The sequence below is a fragment of the Sapajus apella genome, unplaced genomic scaffold (assembly GCF_009761245.1).
Source record: "Sapajus apella isolate SASKATOON/1434 unplaced genomic scaffold, GSC_monkey_1.0 scaffold13, whole genome shotgun sequence".
NCBI lineage: Eukaryota > Metazoa > Chordata > Mammalia > Primates > Cebidae > Sapajus > Sapajus apella.
This window is the reverse complement of record NW_022436953.1, coordinates 7,928,321-7,952,945: the sequence shown is the minus strand read 5'-3', so window position 1 is coordinate 7,952,945 and position 24,625 is coordinate 7,928,321. Positions and strand designations below refer to the sequence as shown.

The 24,625-nt window shown below is 40.7% G+C and overlaps 1 protein-coding gene across 1 annotated transcript in view; it reads right to left on the bottom strand.

Moving 5' to 3' along the window:
• The window catches only part of CFAP58 (cilia and flagella associated protein 58), a 125,332-nt gene that overhangs the window by 90,802 nt on the left and 9,905 nt on the right, over positions 1 to 24,625 (bottom strand). The window contains exons 2-7 of the mRNA XM_032281553.1: positions 21,004 to 21,285; positions 17,453 to 17,601; positions 8,156 to 8,312; positions 7,040 to 7,234; positions 4,193 to 4,330; positions 1,731 to 1,890 (exon numbers count right to left, since the gene is read on the bottom strand). Coding sequence (XP_032137444.1) covers positions 1,731 to 1,890; positions 4,193 to 4,330; positions 7,040 to 7,234; positions 8,156 to 8,312; positions 17,453 to 17,601; positions 21,004 to 21,285 — 1,081 coding nt within the window. The remainder of the gene's footprint in view (positions 1 to 1,730; positions 1,891 to 4,192; positions 4,331 to 7,039; positions 7,235 to 8,155; positions 8,313 to 17,452; positions 17,602 to 21,003; positions 21,286 to 24,625) is intronic.

Sequence of the window (24,625 nt, the reverse complement as noted above, 5' to 3'; positions counted from 1 at the left end):
AAAAAAAAAAAAAAAAAAAAGAGTTGCACTCCAAGCCAAATGGATAAACTTTTTTTTACAAAGCTTAGAATTATTACAAGCAAAAATCTAGAAATTTAAATATGAGAGTGTTTTGATAGTCACTCAGACAAGTACAAAAAATGCTCTTATAGTTCCATTTTTCTTCATATCTGTCACAGAAGGTATTAGATTGAAAACGTACATTACACTGTGGGTATCCTGAGGGCAGAGTCCTCCATGCACCCAGTGCCTAGAATAGTGCCTGCTCATAGTCTGAGTTTAATTTATTGAATGGATGAACAGAGAAACTGTCGAGATAAGCTGCAACTGCGTCTCAATAAAAGATTATTTATTGATGTCTTAGAAGGAAAAATATCCACAAAGACCTAAGTGACAATTTTTTTTTTCTTTTTCTTTTCTTTTTTTTGAGACACAGCCTCCCTCTGTCACCCCGGCTGGATTACAGTGACACTATCTTGGCTCACTGCAACCTCCCCCTGCCAGGTTCAAACTATTCTCCTGCCTCAGCCTCCCACGAAGCTGGGATTACAGGCGCCCGCCACCATGCCCAGCTAATTTTTGTATTTTTAGTATTGACAGGGTTTCACCATGTTGGCCAGGCTGGTCTCGAACTCCTGAACTCAGGTGATCCACCTGCCTTAGCCTCCAAAGTGCTGGGATTACAGTCACGAGCCACCGTGCCCTGCCTTAATCTTTTTTTTTAAGACAGAGTCTCACTAGTGACAAATATTTCTAATAATTCTACCCAGAGATTTAGATTGTACCTAACTTTTAGTGAGGAGTGTATGCTTTTGTGCTTTTATGCTTTTATGTATGTTGTCTCATTCAGTGATTGACACCTTACAGCTGCCTGGGTGAAGTCAACGGGACACAGGTGTTCCTGTCTCACATACTTCAGTGTAGTCAGAATTCATACCCAGGCTATTGGTCTCCAAGTCCAGAGCTGTTTCTGCTGCACCAAATTTGACAAGTATCCTGTATTTTAATTATATTTTTTATTCAGAAAACAGCAATATATCCGGATGATGACGGATGAAATGTAATTTGCACTAACTGTGTATGCCAGACAGTGCCCACAAGTGTTCACTTATTTCACTCCCAACCACCAGATGTGTGGAGATAGGATCTAAACCCAGGCAGCTCTGACTCCATTGTTTGTGTCCTTACTGATTTCTCTGTACCTCCCTGTGGCACTTAAATTTTCCCTTCACAGGTTGGTTATAACTGAGTAAGACAGGGGTTCATCACATGGCAAAGTACTGACAGAGAAAAGGTGTTAGAAGCCATTATTTTTGTTCTGCTCATTCTTAGTGCAGTATTGTTCCAGATACTTCTAATGAAGGCTTTTCATTCTAATTTATTCACTATCTTCTTCAGAAAAGAAGAACTAAAGCAGGTCATGTGCACTTCAGACATAAGAGTTTAAATGCTATTTACTCCATGGACAAATACTGAGTAACACTTTAGGCTGGATTTTCATTTTTGCCAATAGAACCTGTGGAAGAACTGTTTAGGGTAAGAGTTTAAGGTATTCAAAATGATGCCCCCCCACCCCACCACATATTGACTGTTTACCAGCGTGAGTGTTGTTTTACTGATTTCATTTGTCAGGGGTTGTGTTTGTAAACATGGAGCTCTGGGTTGCAAGATGACATCAGTCACCAGTGAAATATTTCTAAATGAATAAAACAAAGCTCAGAATGGTTTACCTCTCTCTAATCCCACAATCTGATTTTTTAGGGTTTCTTTGTGCTGTTCGACCTCCGCCTTTTGATCTTCAATGTGGTGCAATTTCTTATGGATTTGTTCTCTGATTTTGTTGAGCTTCCCGATGTCAAGGCGCATTTGATGGACTTCTTCCTCTTTGGCCTGTAATTAGTAAGAAAGAATTAATGAGACACTTTGTAAATGAAGAGCCAGGGACTGGATGATGGTAAACTCAGAACCAATAAAAGGAAATTCTTCCCATGGCAGTGTAAAGTTGTTCTATGAGATTAAATCAAGCACCCACAATTTGGTTTTGAGAGAAATTGAAAAATTCTGTCCACTGAATAAAATATGTGGTTATATTTTGTATTTTTATGAACTAAAAATAATAAAAAGACTGAAAAATTTGGTTTCAAGTTACCATCTGATATGGTTTGCCTGTGTCCCCACCCAAATCTCATCTTGAATTCTCATGTGTTGTGGGAGGGGCCTGATAGAAGGTAATTGAATCATGGGGCAAGTCTTTCCCATGCTATACTCATGATAGTGAATAAGTCTCATGAGGGCTGATGGTTTTAAAAAGAGGAGCTCTCCTGCACAAGCTCTCTCCCTTTGCCTGCTTCCATCCACATAGGATGTGATTTGTTCCTCCTTGCTTTCCACCATGATTGTGAGGCCTCCCCAGCCATGTGGAACTGTTAAGTCCAATTAAACCTCTTTCTTTTGTAAATTGCCCAGTCTCAGGTATGTCTTTATAAGCAGTGTGAAAACAAACTGATACATCATCTAATTGTAGAATCAAATAAGATAAGAATACTGAGTTGTAGGTATCAAAAATATGTGAATTTTATATATAATATTTGATTAGCAATTTTCATGGACTTATGAAGTGATCTCTATCAGAAGGTTATTAACATGCTATAAAATATTCAAATACTCTACACTAGTTATATACACTAGAGATGGCATCCTCCTTCCTCAAAGTATGTTAGTCTGTAGGTATACATAAGGATAAGTGGACCAGATATTTCACAGTATGACTAGTCAGTCTATAAAATGGCAAACTGTTCCCTAAAAATAATCCTAGCAAAGGAATGCACCCAATTTTTGTCTTAAGACTTTAAGCTTTCCAGATTTTGGAAATTTAAATTAAATTCACTTTTTAAAAATTTTGCCATTAGAAGTGACTGGAAAAGCAGCTGGGATTCTTCTGCAAACAAAGGTTAGTAATTATCTCAGCTTATAACAATTAAGAGACTGAAATTAGCTGTTCATGTTATCCTCAGATTATTGCTAGAGGCCAAAATCCCACTAGGCTCATGATCTGATAACAGAAACCGTCCATCTTTCAAAATGCCCCATTCATGTTATCAAGGAAAAGAATTAATGGCATGAGTCTTTTTCCTTTAATTTTACCTTAGGGGCTAATATGTTATTTTGACTTAAGTAGTCATCTCATCTCTGCTTTAACTTACTGCATTCTCATACAGAATGGTTTCAAGTCTACCCATTCTGGGCTGTTTTAAAAGTTTTTCAGCCTCAGACCCTATAGGGTTCAAATTAGTTGACATTAAGGCCTCTTCCAGTTCTAAGATGTTCTAATTGAGTAGTTATTAATCCAGACCCCATATTTAGACTTCAGAAAAATCCTGGAAACCTCTTTTATTTCTGGGATGCATAAAACACAACATGTAAGATATGCAAATAAGAATGTACATGTGTATCTTACCATCAGATTCTCAAAGGACATTGTGATACAAAAATGTTATGGTCCTCTGCCCAAATCTATGTATAATTTTTGCTAGGCCACTCTTTTTACATCCAGTATTCTAACATAACCAGAGTAGGGAATATGGATTTTTTTCAAAATTAAAGTGATAAACATAAAGCTGCTCTGTTAAGCAGGTAGACATAACAACATATATCTGAGTCTAAACTGTTATCTAAACTTAATTTGTAAGCACTCTTCAGTGAGAGCAAGGAGAAGAACAGGAAATCTGTCTCAAAATATAAAGTGGACAGAAGTGAAAATCGTGATACACTCCTGTAAGTAAATACTAGGTAGTATCAGTCTCTCCCCCAGCCATTCCATCCCACCTTCTCCATACAAGTAGTAAAATATAATCTGAATTTTTGGCTATTCACACATGTGAATGGGTTTCTAGCTTTAAGCAACTGGTTTCTTGTAAGGCTAGTTACAGAGACAGACATCTGAGCTCACTTTGGAAAACATTTGCATAACTATATGATCAATAATCAGGTTTGCAATTTTATAAGAAAGAATGGAAGTCTTCTTCTGGGCATAAAGAAATCCCTGTACGTTTGCACCTGCCTCTGATGCGTCAAGGCACTCAGTAGAGCCAATCAGCTATCCGAATGAGGGCTCCAATCACCAAGGCAAACCTGTGTTAACAGGGAATGAGGAAGGAAGAGCTAGGGAACAGACATGTGACTTTGTGTTTACTTTGAGCTCCAACGCCTTCTGTTGGTTTTCCTGGGATAGCTGCTCACAGACCAAATTGTGCTGTTCATTCTCTTGCTGAAGTTTAGCATTTCTCATCTGAAATTGCTCGAGTTCCTTCGCAGCTCTCTCATTCAATATCTGAAAGGTATGGAATGAGCTGGTTAATGCTTTTTAATCTGATTACAATACTTGTATATACACACAGGGGGCCCCGAAAACCTCCTGGGAAGATAACAGCAACCCTAAGTTTTTGCCTTTGTAGAAATTGTTCTTTATCCCTGATGAAAGCACTAACGCACTCAAATATGATGAATGTTAAATGGTTGAGGAAAATGATGCCTTCTAATGAATAACACAGTGAGCATAATTTTTTTTCTGAGAGCCTTGGGAAGTCTTGTTCACAGGTGGTAGATAAATATTTTAATGCCTGTTTGCCATTTGGCAGGCTTTGCATACGCAACAATTGCTATAATCATTGCAAACGAGCTAGAGATTCAAACGGATTTTATAAGCTGTGGGGCTTGGAAGCTACATCTTCAGAAGCAAATCCTGCATTAACATGCCTACAACATTTCCATCAACAGAACTGTTCACTAACATCAACACAGAGACAATTTTCTTTTAATCTAACTTAAGTCGAAACCATGGAATAGCAGTGGAGTGATTTATATCTGCTTGAGTTCAGTGTCAGCCAGATATTCCTCTTCCCTGCCTTGACTATCCTCAGCAGATACAGTTTTATAAAAACAAAGAATTGGCTGGGTGCGGTGGCTCATGCCTGTCATCCCAGCACTTTGGGAGGCGAAGGCAGGCAGATCATGAAGTCAGGAGATCAAGACCATCATGGCCATGGTGAAACCCTGTCTCTACTAAAATACAAAAAAATTAGCCAGGCGTGGTAGCGAGCACCTGTAGTCCCAGCTACTCAGGAGGCTGAGGCAGGGGAACCACTTGAATCTGGGAGACAGAGGTTGCCGTGAGCCGAGATCATGCCACTACACTCCAGCCTGGCAACAGAGCAAGACTGTCTCAAAAAAAAAAAGGGCTGTATCTTGGGGGCTCATTTCTATTGGGGGGATACAGAGGAAGTGGAGGGATAGCAAATGAATTACAAGATAAAAATAGAAAGAGAGAGAAGACAGTTTAGGTAATGTATCCAAAATATAACTTCCATGCACGCAAAAATTAAGCATGAAAAGAATCCAACCAATTCTCCATCAATGGGACTAAATAAAAACTAACCGGCTATGCTAAAAATGCAATTGGGTTTCACAGGAGGATAGTTTTATCCTGATGTCCAAAAGCCTCTCTCTTATTTTTCATGCTCAAAGAAGTCTCATGTTTTTCTGCTGAAGGCTGTATATTGTGAATTATCTATTTGACTTCTGGCTTTATATAAAATTAATAGAGCAACGGGCCAAAAAAGTATATCTATTTTTGAGTATCTATACGGCTTGACAATTATTTGGAAACAAGCTTCCTGAGCGAAAACATATTTAAGAAAGACTTTTCAATTATATGAATTGCTTCTTTAAGAAATAAGAAAATACATAATAGAATTACTAATATTTGTGTCACCTTAAACTGCTATAATAGGGGAAGTGTTAGGGAAGTGTTAAAAACAGTACCATATTAAAAATATATAAAGATTGACCTTAGTTTCCTAAACTTGAAAATAACTTAAAAATAAACCTGTTGGCCGGGCACAGTGGCTCATGCCTATAATTCCAGCACTTTGGGAGGCCAAGGTGGTTGGATCACTTGAGGTCAGGAATTCAAGACCAGCCTGGCCAGCATGGTGACATTCTGTCTCCACTAAAAATACAAAAGTTAGCTGGGCATGGTGGCGGACTCCTGTAGTCCCAGCTACTCGGGAGGCTGAGGCAGGAGAATCGCTTGAACCCAGGAGGCAGAGGTTGCAGTGAGCCAAGATTGTGCCACTGTACGCCAGCCTGGGTGACAGACAGACTCCATCTCAAAAAATAATAATTAAAAAAATGAACAAATAAAAACAAACCTGTTAAAAATAAATTGTTATACTCACCCAACAGAATACTGGACAGCAATGAGAACAAATGGTCTACTGAGCTTTGTCAAATAGAGCTATCTGCAGTGATGTAAATGTTCTCTGTCTGTGCTAGTATGGCATCGACTAGCCACCTGTGGCTACTGAGCACTCGAAATGATGCTGGTACAATCAAGGAAATGAATTTTTAATTTCATTTCATTTTAATAGTTAAATTTAAATAACCACTTGTCACTAAGGGTTACCATATTGGACATCACAAGTCTATAACTACATTGCAACAACATGAATGAATCTCACAAACAGAATATAGCAGAAGTTAGACACAAAGAGTATATCCTGTAATATTTAATTTCTGTAAAGTACGAAGACAGGCAAAACCAATCTCTGCTTAGAATTCAGGATAGAGGTGGCCTTTTAGAGGGAGAATGACTAGGAAGGAGCACAAAAGGGCTTCTGGGGCATTGGTGATATTCTGTTTCTCCGCCTGGGAGCAGGTGACCAAGATGCAGCTGAGTGGTGAAAATTCATCAAGCTGTCCACTTGTGACATATACACTTTTCTATGTGTACATTATAGATCAATAAAAGGTTAAAAAAATTAATTAACCTGTCAGAGCTGGGAAATTTTAAAAGGGGGGCATAACTACCTTATAAGAGCCATTCAAAGACCAAATTGCAGTGCTAAGTTTTATATTACCACCATGAGTAGTGAAGGGAATTTGCTGCTTTCCAAGATAATTCAAAATGCACAAATGGGTGTGAACAAAGGTGCCATTCTGGGTTTTTCCTGTTTTTCGCAAAGACCCACACCCAACTCACCTTCTGCTCCTTCAGCTGCTGCTCCAGCTTCTGAAGCTCCTCCTTGCTCTTCTGCACGTACTGCTGCAGGGCTTTTATTTCTGTCTGCCTGGCGTCCATGTCTGCCTGAATCTGCTTGAGCTCTTTCTCTAGTTTTTCCTTCTTTCGGAACTCCCGTGAAGCTTCGTTCTGACGTTGCTGGATTTCTTGTTGGAACTAGAGGGCGCGGAAAGCGCAAGAGAGAACAAGATAAGCGCTGGCCGTGGCAGGTCTCAGCCAGCCAAGTCCCCACCTCTCTCAGGTCTGTGATGGTCAGGGCAGACACTTTGCAGTAGCATTTCCCCTGTAGTACAGACATTCTTAAGCCCCAGTGTTCAAATTTTTCAGAAATATTCTATGCTGTTTTTCAGGGCCTTAAAACCAAATGACTACCCTGATGGTAGGCAACAAATCTACAAACTGTGGTGTAAAATCAAAAACATATGGAAGCTCCGAGTTCTAGGGCATTAAACATGGAAATATTTCATCCCATTCTCTATCAGTGAGGACTAAATAAAATGTGGCTGGCTATCCTACATATAAAATTGTGCTTTACATGACCCTGGATATTGCTAAAGAGAGCACTATAGGTTTATCTTGATGTCTGTATTCTACGGAAAGTCTTTTTCTTATCTCATGTTCAAAGAAGTCTCATGTTTTTCTCTTGGGGACTGCACATTGTGTATGATCTAGTTGACTTCTGGCTTTATATAAAAGTATTCAGAAGGAGTCAGCTAAATGACTTTCTAATAATAAAAATAAAATAAAGAAGGGCCAAAGAAACTACTTCCACCATCCCCAGATGCTGGGACCCCTGGCCTTCATGGGGGTCATCTTTTTGAGCCACAACTGTAAGTAGGGAGTGCTTGCCTCAGTGACTTCTCAGACAGAGAATGCAGAGAAAGAACGATTCAAGTAGTTCAACTCAAGTAAAATTCCTCTCAAGAGAACAAACTAGAGAAACAAGCAGAACTGAGAGTATTTCATTTGGGCACAAGGGGGTAAATTTGAGAAAGGAACAAGATGAGAATAGAGACTGGAGAAGGACAAACATCCTCTGGAAGGAAATATTTCTTCTTCTTGCCCTCCATGGCAGACCTGACTGATGGCTTGTTCAGCCTCCTCTTTTGATCGCTCGGTTTCTTGCTGCTGTTCAGTGGTCTGAGCTAGGGATTCTCGTAATTTTACCACTTCTGATAAGAGCTGGTCTCTCTCTTTTGTCACTTCTTCTTTGAACTTCAGTAAATCTCGAATGCTAAAAAGGAAGAACACAGGAGTCAAACCAAATGGCCATCTCTTCAGGGGTCCTTCATATCATTCTCTGAACTCCTTTCATGGAAAAGATGTCAGGTCAATGATTAACACTATTCAGGCATTAAAGAGAAAGATCTTTATGTCCTGAGATGGGATCAGATTGTGAGATGTTAACTGGAAAGAAATACTAATGATAACATGCATAGTTTAATCTATTTTTTTATTTTTAAGAAAATACAATGTATATTCATGCGAGAGAGATACAGAAAGAGAGGGAGAGAGAGAGAGAGAGTGTGTGCATGTGTGTGTGTTTTGGAGGCATTTTTATAGAAGCCACAAAAACATATCACTGACTATCTCTGAGAAATTTAGGGTGGAAAGTTGTGGGGTTTGATACTTCCCACACCTCTGTATTACTTGAATTTGTTACAATAAGACTATATTGCTATTGTCAACTCTGGTAATTAATCCTAAACAGATGTCAATTTAGGAAATTATTTGTTTAATATATCCACTGGAGGGCTATGATCACAGCCATAAACTCTAGAATGAAGCATAAACAGAAGCAAATAATATGCATTGCTAGTTTTCTATCCATTTACCCAAAGAGATTAGTTTCTCCCAAATGGATGCTGCTCAGATAAAATGTTACGAAGAACAAAATTGGGAAAATCATTCCTGATGCCCATTTTTAGAGGTTATATGATAATATTCATTGATTTGAATTGTAAACCAGTTACCTCCAAATTTCAAAAGCCATTCCATATGATTTGGCATGACTTCTTGCAGAATTAGCACTCTGCAAGTGGAAGCTCGGTGTCTGATACGACCTCTGCAGCAGAATGAATCTAGAGCAAGGCAGCTCTTAGAGCTGAGAAGGCAGAGGAGAACTTGCACTGCAGACTCTTGTAGCTGACAGTCATCAAACAACTGCTCAAAACACAGTAACTTGACAAAGTATATTTACCAACACCTTTGATGTAACAAATGTTTAATAAGGAACCTTCAAACCTGCACTCAAATTCTTCTGCAGAAATAAAACCTCAAATTCTAAGGTTACTGTGAAGACAGATAGTTACACCTGGGCACACTGTTAAAGATGAAATTATGAGCTGGATTAGTTCTTCAGTTCTCCTCCTCACCCTCTTCCAATGCTTGTTGAAAACTACTTGTGGAGGACGATCCAAGATGGCCGTTTAGGAACAGCTCAGGATTGCAGCTCCCAGTGAAAGCACAGAGGGTGAGTGGACGCCGCGTTTTTATTGCCCACAGACTAGGAAATTCCCGGGCAGAGGTGCTCCACGGTCGCCAGCGCGGCTGTTTCGGCCAGCGCGGCTGTGCCGGCCGGGGCCGCTGCTTTGCCCCGCGCGGCTGCTTTGTCGGCGCCCCGGAGCCGCGGTTCTCCGTACAAAATACACCGGTCCGGGGGCCCTTTAGGCTGGTGATTGGAGCCACGGGAAGTCGCCCATACGCTGGTTCAAAAAGGGGACTGAGCAGAGAACCAGGACAGTAGATTCCAGGGCAAAAAAAAAGAAAAAAAAGCGCCACAAACCTCAGTGCCGCTGTTTAAGCCAGCGCAGTGAGTGGCCGCAGGGGAAAACAAACAGACCCCGGCACCTCTTCAACAGGCGACTGGAACACCAACTTAAAAAAGGCTCTGAGGCAGGGAGCCAGGCGATCAGGCTCGGCTGGTCCCACCCCCGCAAAAGAACAGCAACCAGAAACTCTGGATTGAGAGTTTCACAGCAAGCGCAGCTGAACCCGGGACGGTCCAGCTCTGTGGGGGAGGGGCGTCCGCCATTACCAAGGCAGCCCGCCGTTGCCAAGGCAACCCGCCATTGCTGAGGCAGCCCGCCATTGCCAGGGCAACCCGCAACAGCAGAGACTCCGCCCCAACAGAGGCGGGCCACCATCGCCAAAGCAGTTCTAACTACACCCATATAAACAGGACTGCAGGGAAGTTCACTCGGCAGCAGGGCAGAGCCCACAGCAGCTCAGCAAAGCTGCTATAGGCCGACAGTGACTAGGCTGCCTCCTTGCTGGGCTGGGCAGGTCTGAAGGAGAAAAAAAAAAAAAAAAAAAAGAAGGCGGCAGCATAACGGAAACTCATAAATAAAGCCCTAAATCCCTGGGACAGAGCACCTGGGAACAAAAATCAGTTTATGAGTTCTGCCGCAGCAGACCTAAAAGTACCTGCCCAGCAGCTCTGAATGAACAACAACAGAGCTCGCAGCTCACCATTTGAGCTCCTACAAAGAAGAGACTGTCTCCTCAAGCAGCTCCCTGACCCCTATATATCCAAAAAGACACCTCATAAAAGAGAGATCAGATTGTCACTAGGCGGGTATCCTTCTGGGACAAAGATAGCAGAAGAAGAAAACTGGTAACAACCCTTGCTGTTCAGCAGCTGCTGCAGGTGAACCCCAGGCAAGCAGGGCCTGGAGTGAACCTCAGCAGACCTACAGCAGGGGGGCCAGACTGTCAGAAGGAAAACCAAGAAACAGAAATAACCTCATCATCAACAAACAGAACGTCAATCTGAAAGATTTGAGACCCAATCTGAAAGCCAGCAACTATAAAGTAGACAGGTGGATAAATCCTTAAAGATGGGAAGAAACCAGCGCAAAAAGGATGAAAACACCCGAAACCAGAACACCTCTCCTCCTAAAAGGGATCACAACTCCTCACCAGCAAGGGAACAAGGTTGGATGGAGAACGAGTGTGATGAAATGACAGAATCAGACTTCAGAAGGTGGGTAGTAAGAAACTTCTGTGAACTTAAAGAACATCTTCTAACCAAATGCAAAGAAACTAAGAACCTTGAAAAAAGATTTGACGAAATGCTAACAAGAATGGACAAAATAGAAAGGAATATAAGTGAATTGATGGAGCTGAAAAACGCAACACGAGAACTTCGTGAAGCATGCACAAGTATCAACAGCCGAATGGACCAAGCAGAAGAAAGGATATCAGAGGTCAAAGATAAACTCAATGAAATAAAACGGGAAGGCAAGAATAGAGAAAAAAGGGTAAAAAGGAATGAACAAAGTCTCCAAGAAATGTGGGACTATGTGAAAAGACCTAATCTACGTTTGATAGGTGTACCCGAATGCAACGAAGAGAATGAATCCAAGCTGGAAAATACCCTTCAGGATATTATCCAGGAAAACTTCCCCAACCTAGCAAGGCAGGCAAACATTCAAGTCCAGGAAATACAGAGAACACCACAAAGATATTCGTCAAGAAGAGCAACCCCAAGGCACATAATCGTCCGATTCACCAGGGTCGAAATGAAGGAGAAAATACTGAGGGTAGCCAGAGAGAAAGGTTGGGTTACCCATAAAGGGAAGCCCATCAGACTCACAGCAGATCTCTCAGCAGAAACCCTACAAGCCAGAAGAGAGTGGGGGCCAATATTCAACATCCTTAAAGAAAAGAACTTTCAACCCAGAATCTCCTATCCAGCCAAACTAAGCTTCATAAGTGAAGGAAAAATAAAATCCTTTGGGAACATGCAAGTACTCAGAGATTTCGTCACCACCAGGCCAGCTCTACAAGAGCTCCTGAAAGAGGCTCTACACATATAAAGGAACAACAAGTACCAGCTCAACTAAAGGGCAAAACAGCCAGCTAGCACCAAAATGGCAGTATCAAATTCACACATAACAATATTAACCCTAAATGTAAATGGACTAAATGCCCCAATCAAAAGACACAGACAGGCAAATTGGATAAAAAGACAAAACCCATTGGTGTGCTGTATCCAGGAAACCCATCTCACATGCAAGGATACACAAAGGCTCAAAATAAAGGGATGGAGGAAGATTTACCAAGCAAATGGAGAGCAAAAAAAAGCAGGAGTTGCAATTATCATCTCTGATAAATTAGACTTTAAAGCAACAAAGATCATAAAAGACAAAGAGGGACATTACATAATTGTAAAAGGATCAATGCAACAAGAAGAGCTAACGATCCTAAATATATATGCACCCAATACAGGAGCACCCAGATACATAAGGCAAGTTCTTAATGACTTACAAAGAGACATAGACTCCCACACAATAATAGCGGGAGACTTTAACACCCCATTGTCAACATTAGACAGATCAACCAGACAGAAAATTAACAAGGATATCCAGGACTTGAACTCAGACCTGGACCAAGCAAACCTAATAGACATTTACAGAATTCTCCAACCCAAAGCCACAGAATATACATTCTTCTCAGCACCACATCACACCTACTCTAAAATTGACCACATAATTGGGAGTAAATCACTCCTCAGCAAATGCAAAAGAATGGAAATCGTAACAAACAGTCTCTCAGACCACAGTGCAATCAAGTTAGAACTCAGGATTCAAAAACTAACTCAGAACTGCACAGCTTCATGGAAACTGAACAACTTGCTCTTGAATGTTGACTGGATAAACAATGAAATGAAGGCAGAAATAAAGATGTTCTTCAAAACCAACGAGAATGAAGACACAACATACCAGAATCTCTGGGACACATTTAAAGCAGTCTCTAGAGGAAAATATATAGCAATAAGTGCCCACATGAGAAGTAAGGAGAGATCAAAAATTGACACCCTATCGTCAAAACTGAAAGAGTTAGAGGAGCAAGATCAAAAAAACTCAAAGTCTAGCAGAAGACAAGAAATGGCTAAGATCAGAGCAGAACTGAAGGAGATAGAGACACAAAAAACCCTTCAAAAAATCAATAAATCCAGGAGCTGGTTTTTTGAAAAGATCAACAAAATAGACAGACCACTAGCCAGATTAATAAAAAAGAAAAGAGAGAATAACCAAATTGATGCAATAAAAAACGATAAAGGGGATATCACCACAGATTCCACAGAAATTCAAACCATCATCAGAGATTATTACAAACAACTCTATGCACACAAACTAATAAACCTGGAAGAAATGGATAAATTCCTGGACACTTGCCTCCTGCCAAGCCTAAACCAGGAAGAAGCCGAAACCCTGAACAGACCCATAACGAGGTCTGAAGTTGAGGCAGCAATTAAGAGCTTACCACCCAAAAAAAGCCCAGGTCCAGATGAGTTCACAGCTGAATTCTACCAGACATACAAAGAGGAGCTGGTACCATTTCTTCTGAAACTATTCCAAACAATACAAAAAGAGGGAATTCTTCCCAAATCATTTTATGACACCAACATCATCCTGATTCCAAAACCCGGCAGAGACTCAACAAGAAAAGAAAACTACAGGCCAATATCCATGATGAACATAGATGCAAAAATCTTCAATAAAATACTGACAAGCCGATTGCAACAGCACATCAAAAAGCTTATCCACCATGATCAAGTAGGCTTCATCCTGGGGATGCAAGGCTGGTTCAACATACGCAAGTCTATAAACGTAATTCACCACGTAAACAGAACCAAAGACAAAAACCACATGATTATCTCAATTGATGCAGAGAAGGCCTTTGACAAAATTCAACAGCCCTTTATGCTAAAAACACTCAATAAGCTAGGTATCAATGGAACGTATCTCAAAATAATAAAAGCTATTTATGACAAACCAACAGCCAATATCATAGTGAATGGGCAAAAACTGGAAGCATTCCCCTTGAAATGTGGCACCAGACAAGGATGCCAGCTCTCACCACTGCTATTCAATATAGTATTAGAAGTTCTAGCCAGAGCAATCAGGCAAGAAAAAGAAATAAAGGGCATTCAAATAGGAAAGGAGGAAGTCAAATTGTCTCTATTTGCAGACGACATGATTGTATATCTAGAAGACCCCATCGTCTCAGCCCCAAACCTCCTGAAACTGATAAGCAAGTTCAGCAAAGTCTCAGGATACAAAATCAATGTGCAAAAATCACATGCATTCCTATACACCAATAACAGACTTAAAGAGAGCCAAATCAAGAACAAACTTGCATTCACAATTGCCACAAAGAGAATAAAATACCTAGGAATACAACTAACAAGGAATGTAAAGGACCTCTTCAAGGAGAACTACAAGCCACTGCTCAACGAAATAAGAGAGGACACAAACAGATGGAGAAACATTCCATGTTCATGGTTAGGAAGAATCAATATCGTGAAAACGGCCATACTGCCCAAAGTAATTTACAGATTCAATGCTATCCCCATCAAGCTACCAATGACCTTCTTCGCAGAACTGGAAAAAACCACCTTAAACTTCATATGGAACCAAAAGAGAGCCCGCATAGCCAAGTCAGTTCTAAGCAAAAAGAACAAAGCGGGGGGCATCACACTACCAGATTTCAAACTATACTACAGGGCTACAGTAATCAAAACAGCATGGTACTGGTACCAAAACAGAGATATAGACCAATGGAACAGAACAGAGGTCTCGGAGGCAACACAACATATCTACAACCATCTGATCTTTGACAAACCAGACAAAAACAAGCAATGGGGAAAGGATTCCCTGTTTAATAAATGGTGTTGGGAAAACTGGCTAGCAATGTGCAGAAAGCAGAAACTGGACCCCTTCTTGACACCTTACACTAAAATTAACTCCAGATGGATTAAAGGCTTAAACATAAGACCTAACACCATAAAAACCCTAGAAGAAAATCTAGGCAAAACCATTCAGGACATAGGTGTAGGCAAGGACTTCCTGACCAAAACACCAAAAGCATTGACAACAAAAGCCAAAATAGACAAATGGGACCTAATCAAACTCCACAGCTTCTGCACAGCAAAAGAAACAATCATTAGAGTGAATCGGCAACCAACAGATTGGGAAAAAATTTTTGCAGTTTACCCATCTGACAAAGGGCTGATATCCAAAATTTACAAAGAACTAAAGCAGATCTACAAGAAAAAAACTAACAAGCCCATTCAAAATTGGGCAAAGGATATGAACAGACACTTTACAAAAGAAGACATACGTGAGGCCAACAAACATATGAAAAAATGCTCATCATCACTGGTCATCAGAGAAATGCAAATCAAAACTACATTGAGATACCATCTCACGCCGGTTAGAATGGCAATCATTAAAAAATCTGGAGACAACAGATGCTGGAGAGGATGTGGAGAAATAGGAACACTTTTGCACTGTTGGTGGGAGTGTAAATTAGTTCAACCATTGTGGAAGACAGTGTGGCGATTCCTCAAGGACATAGAAATAGAAATTCCATTTGACCCAGCAATCCCATTACTGGGTATATATCCAAAGGATTACAAATTGTTCTACTATAAGGACACGTGTACACGAATGTTCATTGCAGCACTGTTTACAATAGCAAAGACCTGGAACCAACCCAAATGCCCATCGACAATAGACTGGATAGGGAAAATGTGGCACATATACACCATGGAATATTATGCAGCCATCAAAAACGATGAGTTTGGGTCCTTTGTAGGGACATGGATGAACCTGGAAACCATCATTCTCAGCAAACTGACAGAAGAGCAGAAGATCAAACACCGCATGTTCTCACTCATAGGCGGGTGTTGAACAATGAGAACACATGGACACAGGGAGGGGAGCACTACACACTGGGGTCAGTTGGGGGGAAATAGGGGAGGGACGGTGGGGGGTGGGAAGCTGGGGAGAGATAGCAAGGGGAGAAATGCCAGATGTAGGTGATGGGGAGGAAGGCAGCAAATCACACTACCACGTGTGTTCCTATGCAACAATTTTGCATGTTCTTCACATGTACCCCAAAACCTAAAATGCAATAAAATAAATAAATGGGGAAAAAAAAAAAAAGAAAAGAAAACTACTTGTATCTGAATCAGTTCCCTCACATTCCTTTTCAGTAGTTGCTTTGAATATGCTTGACTTCCTTAACAGTAAGATAAAGCCCACACTACAGGCATCACATTTTCTGTTTGTATTTCTTATTCCTTCTCCCAATACCTGTACTTAGAACTATGTGTCAATGTAGGATCAACACATCAAAAAAGCATAAGAAACCAAAACAGCAACATTAGATTTGGTTAGTTTCCTTGGCTGCTCAAGGAAGTGTATGTTTATTCCTAATTCATTCATCAATGGCATGTTTTGCACGCCCCACAGAGTGCTGGGCTCCTGGAGGGGATACAAAGATGTCTTCCTTCACTGAGTTCACAGCCTAATGGGTAGAGAAGCACGTCAAGAAATAATTTCAATACAATCTGATCAGTACCATACTGGAGGTAAATGTTGGGTCCTGTGGAAACAGAGAACATAGCGACTTTCTTGTGGTCATTGGAGTCTGGATGTGGAAAGGATGTTGGAACAGTGATACTGGTGGTGATGAAGTTAAAACAGTGTTTGAGGTGTGTCTTAAAGGTGGCATAAAAGTTGAACAGGGGGAGAATGGAAGCAAAGGCATTCTGAGCATGGAAAGCAGCATGAAGAAAGGCATGGAGGTGTGAGCAACCTGGTAGGCTGGCCCAAGGCTAGAGAGGCTGACTGGGGCAGCTTTTCAAAGGGCTCTGGATGACACAGTCAAGAGCCTGGGCTTTATCCTTCTGGTACGGGTAGCTATTGAAAGTGTTTATGCTGAAGATAGGTACACATGTGTTTCAGGAGCCTAAATTTGGTAGCAATGATGGAATAAAGAAGGACATGTCTTCTACAGGAAGGGAGATCAGTTAGGAGGCTACTGCCAAATCTGGCAAAGAATAGGAGGTCTGAACCAAGACAGTAGCACTGGTGACCAGGAGGAGGAAAAGGCCATGCTTAGAAGACCAAGTCAACAAGACAGAGACTTTAAGAGATGGGGGGCAGCAGAGGTGAAAAGAAGCTCTGTTTTCTGACCTAGAATCTGAAGAGTGGAACAGATGATGATGAGACTGATCATAGGGAGTAGGTAGAAGAAGCTGGGACTCTGGGCAGAAAGGCAGACAGTTATATTCTACACAAGTTGGAGAGAAATAAATATAAAATCTTACTCATTTTGAAACTATACTACTGATTCCCATGGAGGCAGAAGTTTAAGATAACCACAAATTTTCTTAGGTGTGGAGAAAAGAACGTTACTTAAAATGCAATAGACAGAAAATAATCCCTGAGAACCCAATAAAGAAGAGTCCTGTATCACAAATGTTCAAGAAGACACTGGCAAGCCCCAGGCTGCCTATTGAAGGAGGAGGCCTCTGCAAAAGTGAGTTCAACGTACATCAACAAGGCTATAACCTACTTGCTATCCTGGTCCATTGATAGTCCAGACCCTTGCTCCACTAGTTTGGTCAGGTTCACTATTTCCTCTTTCAGAGCAAGAATCGTCTCCTTGGCCTTCTGCTCCTTGTCATAGGCTGAGTCCACCATCTTCCAGGCTTTTTCAATTTCCTAGATGGGCCATAGGATATCAGTGAGAAAGACCAAACTGGATTCTAGATGCAACGTAAACTAGCAAACAGGATAACGCCATGACCACAGTGCAGTTGTGTAAATGTGCATGGACTGAATTGTTTAACATGAGCTAGTCAATAGTGAATAGCACATTGAAAGGGGAGGACTGGACTGGACATGGTGTTATAGGCCTATAGTCCCAGCCACTCAGGAGGCCAAGGCAAGAAGACCTCATGAGCCCAGGAGTTTGAGGCTGCAGTGAGCTGCAATTGTGCCACTACATACCAGCCTGGATGACAGGGCAAGACCCTGTCTCAAAAAAAATAAAATAAAATAAAGTAGGGGACTGGCAGAGGGTATCTTTTCTTGTGTAGGTGAGTGTGGCTACAAGGCTCACTTACTGCAAGGTTGGCAAAATTAGATATGAAAGTTCATGTGCTTTCCAAGTCCAGATATTAAAAGGGAAAAAAATAAGTTTTATCACATGAGGAATGATCATAGATCCAAGCCCTAAATTGACAGACTGAATTAAACCTCTTGATAGATTTGTAAATAAAAAATATGTTTCATCATCTGGTCCCAAGTGACCTCCTAGTGGCAATGTGAGCTTTAGAACAACCCACAGCAATGCTGTTCTTTACTGTTACCTAATTGTACCCAACAACCTTGGTAATTCCCATTTTTCATAAACTCAAGCTCAAGCCTTCTTATCAAATGTTTTCATATGGGAAAAAAAAAAACCCTTAACAGGGAATGGAAGCAATGACACATGCAGCTTTGGCTTCCTTAGTGTTATAAAATGCAATGTATAATATTGACATAAATACTTAAAAGTGAATTACAGCAGTTACAGTAAAAAAGCAAAGCACAGTAAGTTTTGCAACATGACATAGTTTGGATACGTATCCCTGCCCAACTCTCATATTGAAATGTAAACCCCAGAGTTGGAGGTGGGGCCTGGTGGGAGGTGACTGAATCATGGGGGTGGATTTCTCATGAATGGTTTAGCACCATCTTCTTGGTACTGTCCTTGTGCTAGTAAGTGAGTGAGTTCTCACGAAAGCTGGTCATTTAAAAGTGTGTGATGCAAGCATATGTTCATCACAGTGCTATTCACAATAGCAAAGACATGGAATCAACTCAAATGCTCATCAGCGATAGACTGGATAAAGAAAATGTGGTACATACACACCATGAAATACTATGCATTGATAAAAATGTATAAGATCATGTCCTTTGGTTGGAGGACATGGATGGAGCTGGAGGCCATTATCCTTAGCAAACTAACACAGGAACAGACAACCGAATACTACTTGTTCTCACTTACAAGGGGGAGCTACAAGTGAGAACACATGGACACATAGAGGGAAATAAAACATACTGGGGTCTTTTAGAGGGTGAAAGGTAGGAGGAGGGAGAAGATAAGGAAACAATAACTAATGGATACTTAACTTAATAACTGGTGATTAAATAACCTGCACAACAAACCCCCATGACATACGTTTACCTATGTAACAAACCTGCACATGTACCCCTGCACTCAAAAGTTAAAAAAAAAAATTGTATGGCACCTCCCTGTTCCCTCTCTTGCTCCTGCTCTGGCCATGTGAAGTGTCTGCTCCACTTTGCCTTCTGCCATGACTGTAAGTTTCCTCAGGCCTCCCAAGAAGCTGAGCAGATGTTAGTGTTATACTTTCTGGACAGCCTGCAGAACCATGAGCCAATTAAATCTCTTTTCTTTATAAATTACCCAGTCTCAAGTATTTCTTTATAGCAATGTGATGACCAACTAATACACAACAGCTTTGAGTTTTAGGCCACCACTTAACTTTCTTGCAAAATTCTGTCAAGTAGAATGTGGGTCCTTTATACAGATAAGAACCTATATGCTTTTGGTGAAAATATTCTACTTGTATATTGACAAGGAATAAAATGGGTGTAAGAGAGTATTTAATGTAACAATTCATGGTCACTACTACATTAGAAAGATTGCTCTTAGGTAACTATAGCACATAATTCGGTGATTCAAAGCAAAATGTCAGTTTGTGGATTATTTCTTATGTAGCAACCATACATGCTATTTTTAACAAAACAAATGAAAGATATTTACATTAAAAAATGAATACAAAAGTTTTATCTGAATCAACTTTACCAATCAGATTTTAATCCATTCATGACCTCCATTTTCTCCATTTTGTTTTTTTGTTTGTTTGTTTTTCTGAGATGAAGTCTCACTCTGTTGTCTAGGCAGGAGTGCAGTGGCACAAGCTCCACTTACTGCAACCTCCACCTCCTGATTCAAGTGATTCTCCTGCCTCAGCCTCCCAGGTACCTGGGACTACAGGCACATGCCACCACACCTAGCTAATTTTTGTATTTTTGGTAGAGATGGGTTTTCACCATGTTGGCCAGGCTGGTCTCAAACTCCTGAACTCAGGTGATCCACCCACCTCGGCCTCCCAAAGTGCTGGGGATTACAGGCATGACCCACAACACCCAGCCCATTTTCAGTTTTTAAATTTACAATGAAAAATGTTTTTTTCCATTATAAAATGACTTAAACTCTTCTTATATTGGTTTTTCAGCAAGAAGAAGAAGAAAATGACAATAAATTTTTAAATGGCACTTAAAAATGAGCAGTTTCTAACGGAATTGATAATCCATATTTTGTACTGGTCTTGGAAATTAATTTGAACTGGGTGGCATCTAATTGCATGATATCAAGGCAATTGTCTAAAAATTGTATAAATTATTTCTCATAATTAGGGTTTTAATTCTGTTTCAACCTCTTATCACCATAAGTCAACAAGGAACATTTATATTTTACCTTCAAAATAATGCAACACACTTAAAGATGAAAAATATCTAGTGTAAAACAAAGGAATACATCCTCAGTATTCCCACACTGAATCTCTGTTCTCCTATTATGAGGAACTGGAAGGATTGAGAGGAAAGAAAAGGGGTGCTAGAAAGAAAGGTCATGAAAATTACTGTCTAGGAATTCTCAAGGCAATCTTTACTAAAACAGGAGAAAAAGTAGAAATACAAAAGTATCTTTAACAAGCTATTATCATGAGGTATTAAATTACTCATCATGCATCAAATAAGACATATTGAGATTCCAAATATTGCATTTACTTATCTCTAAATCCTTTTTCTAACCCATTATTTCCCAGAAACCAAGCCAGTAAGATTCTCCATTATTTTCTGCATGATGCAATTCACCCAGGCTAAAAAATCATTTTCTTTGAAAATGAACATTATTCCTTAGGCTTTATGAATATAAAATCATGTAAATTTTTACCTAATAACTCATTTACTACCAGCCTAGAGGTGTCAATATAATGAGAGAATGATGTTTTAAGTTCAGGTTCATTCTATTTCTAGAAGATCACTGACCTTCTTTAGGGATGCAATGGTGGTCTGATCGTCCTGAGAGAGCTTAAGGGCAGTGGCGACCTTTGCGGAATTCACTACGATCTCTGCATTTAGTTCTCTGCATTTGGCCATCAGACGCTTTTCATTGTCATAAGACTTTTTCATGATAGCATGAAGCTTCTCATATTCAATCCTAAATTTTTCCAGACTTTTGTCTCCTGAAAGTTCACACAGAACCTCCTGAAAATCTCTTTCGATTTCTTCAAATGCAGATTCTTCCAGGACTTGCTTTTCACCCTTTTCCTATATAAAAAAGCAGGGATGGGAAAGGGCATTGCAACATTTACATCATCACTATCAAGGAATTACTGCTATTATCCCTGAATGAAACACCTTCATACAAGCAAAATTAAAGCCACTGATAAACAGAAAAATTAAGATTATATGATGGAAAAGGTCCTTGTACAGTCCCTGATGCCTATGTACATATACGTGTGTGTGTATACATATATATATACACACACATATACATTATATATTTATACATATTACATCTATATGCATTGGGATATATATGCAGAATATATATGCATTAAGATAACAGTAGTTCCCACCACATGATGTTGCTAAGGATTAGATTAAATGAGATCATTGATGTTAAACACTTAGCCAAGTGCCTGGCATATAGTAGGGATTCAATGAATTTTCATAGTTGTTATGATTATTCCAAACCCTGGTCTCTTTTCATGCGATCCTGCTTCTTATTGCCCCTAAGACTGTAAAGTTGGGGGCCATGGTGTGTTGAGGCCAGACATAGGAATATCTTGGCATAGATATCATGATATCATGAAATTACATGTACAGTGAAACTCACCTGAAATATGCATGGAATTGTCTCCCAAAAGAGATTCCCTTTTTTTTTTTTTTTTTGAGATGGAGTCTTGCTCTGTTGCTCTGTCACCATGTTAAAGTGTAGTGGCATGATCTCAGCTCACTGAAACCTCTGTCTCCTGGATTCAAATGATTCTCCTGCCTCAGGCTCCTGAGTAGCTGGCACTACAGGAAAGTGCCACCACACCCAGCTAATTTTTTTGTATTTTTAGTAGAGACAAGGTTTCACCATGTTGGCCAGGATGGTCTCCATCTCTTGACCTCGTGATCCACCCACCTCAGCGTCCCAAAGTGCTGGGATTACAGGCGTGAGCCACCACGCCGGCCCCATCATTTTTATCCCTTAAGAAATTTAGGCTAGGTCGAGATCCAAGATGGCTGAATAAGAACAGCTCTAGAGGGCAACTCCTGGTGAGAACACAGAGGGTGAGTGATCACGACATCTCCAAACAAGTTTTTACTGCCCACAGACCAGGAGATTCCCAGGCATAAAAGCGCCAAGAGTTTGTAGCATGGCGCAGTGGGTCTCCACAGAAAAACTCACACAAATCTGGGCGGCCGTTTCAACTGGCGCCTGGAACACCTGAGAGACAGAGTCATCCATTCAACTGAAGAAAAGGGGGCTGAAACAAAGAGTAAGGTGATCTGGCTTGGAGGGTCCCACCCCCACAAAGACCAGCAATCTGAAACGCTCTGGACTGAGAGTTTCACAGCAAGCACAGCTGGTCCTGGGACAGTCCAGTTCTGTGGGGAAAGGGTGTCCACCATTACCAAGGCAGTCCACCACTACCAAGGCAGTCTGCCATTACTGAGGCAGACCACCATTACCGAGGCAGTTCTAACTATACCTCTATAAACAAAACTTCAAGGGATTTCACACAGCAGCTGGGCAGAGCCCACAGCAGCTCAGCAATGTCTCTGCTGGCAGACTGTGACTAGGCTACCTTCTCGCTGGGTAGGGCAGCTCTGAAAAAAGGCAGCAGCAAATCAGGAACTTATAAATAAAGCCCCACCTTCCCAGGACAGAGCACCTGGGAAAAAAAGGCATTTATGAGTTCCACTGCAGCAGACTTAAATGTATCTGCCAGCAGCTCTGAATGGAACAACGGAGCTCACAGCTCAGCACTTGAGCTCCTATAAGGGACAGACTGTCTCCTCAAGCAGCTCCCCTACCCCTGTATATCCAAAGAGACACCTCATAAAGGAACGCTCAGGCTGACAACTGGCAGGTATCCTTCTGGGATGAAGATAACAGAAGAAGAAACTGGCAGCAACCCTTACTGTTCTGCAGCCACCACAGGTGATCCCCAGGCAAGCAGGGTCTGTAGTGGACCTCCAGCAGTCTTACAGCAGAGGGGACTGACTGTTAGAAGGAAAACTGAAAAAACAGAAAGAAATAAATCTATCATCAACAAAAAGGACTTCCACTCAGACCCCATCCGAAAGTCACCAACTACAAAGACCACAGGTAGATAAATCCAGAAAGATGGGAAGAAACTAGTGCAAAAAGGATGAGAACAGCAAAAACCAGAACTCATCTCCTCCTCCATGGGATCACAACTCCTCACCAGCAAGGGAACAAAGCTGGATGGAGAATGAGTCTGATGAATTGACAGAAACAGGCTTCAGAAAGTGATAAACTTCTCTGAGCTAAAGGAACATATTCTAACCAATGCAAAGAAACTAAGAACCTTGAAAAAAGGTTTGACGAAATGCTAACAAGAATAAACAGCTTTGAGAAGAATATAAGTGACTTGATGGAGCTGAAAAACACAACATGAGAACTTCACGAAGCATACACAAGTTTCAATAGCCAAATCAACCAAGCAGAAGAAAGGATATCAGAGATTGAAGATCAACTCAATGAAATAAAACAAGAAGGCAAGATTAGAGAAAAATGAGTGAAAAGAAATGAACAAAGCCTCCAAGAAATAGGGGTTATGTGAAAAGACCTAATATATGTTTGATAGGTGTACCTGAATGTGACAGAATGAATCCAAGCTGGAAAACATTCTTCAGGATATCATCCAGGAGAACTTCCCCAACCTAGCAAGGCAGGCAAATATTCAAGTCCAGGAAATACAGAGAACACCACAAAGATATTCCTCAAGAAGAGCAAACCCAAGGCACATAATCGTCAGATTCATCAGGGTTAAAATGAAGGAAAAAATGCTAAGGGCAGCCAGAGAGAAAGTTCGGGATACTCACAAAGGGAAGCCCATCAGACTCACAGTGGATCTCTCAACAGAAACCCTACAAGCCAGAAGAGAGTGGGGGCCAATATTCAACATCCTTAAAGAAAAGAACTTTCAACCTAGAATTTCATATCCAGCCAAACTAAGCTTCATAAGTGAAGGAGAAATAAAATCCTTAATGAACAAACAATTGCTCAGAGATTTTATCATCACCAGGCCTGCCTTATAAGAACTCCTGAAAGAAGCACTAAACATAGAAAGGAACAATCAGTTACCAGCCCCTCCAAAAATGTACCAAATGGTAAAGACCACTGACAAAATGAAGAAACTGCATCAACTAATGGTCAAAACAACCAGCTAGCATCAAAATGGCAGGATCAAATTCACACATATAACAATATTAACCTTAAATGCAAATGGGCTAACTGCCACAATCAAAAGACACAGACTGGTAAATTGGATAAAAAGTCAAAACCTATGGGTGTGCTGTATTCAGGAAACCCATCTCATGTGGAAGGACACACATAGGCTCAAAATAAAGGGATGGAGGAGATTCA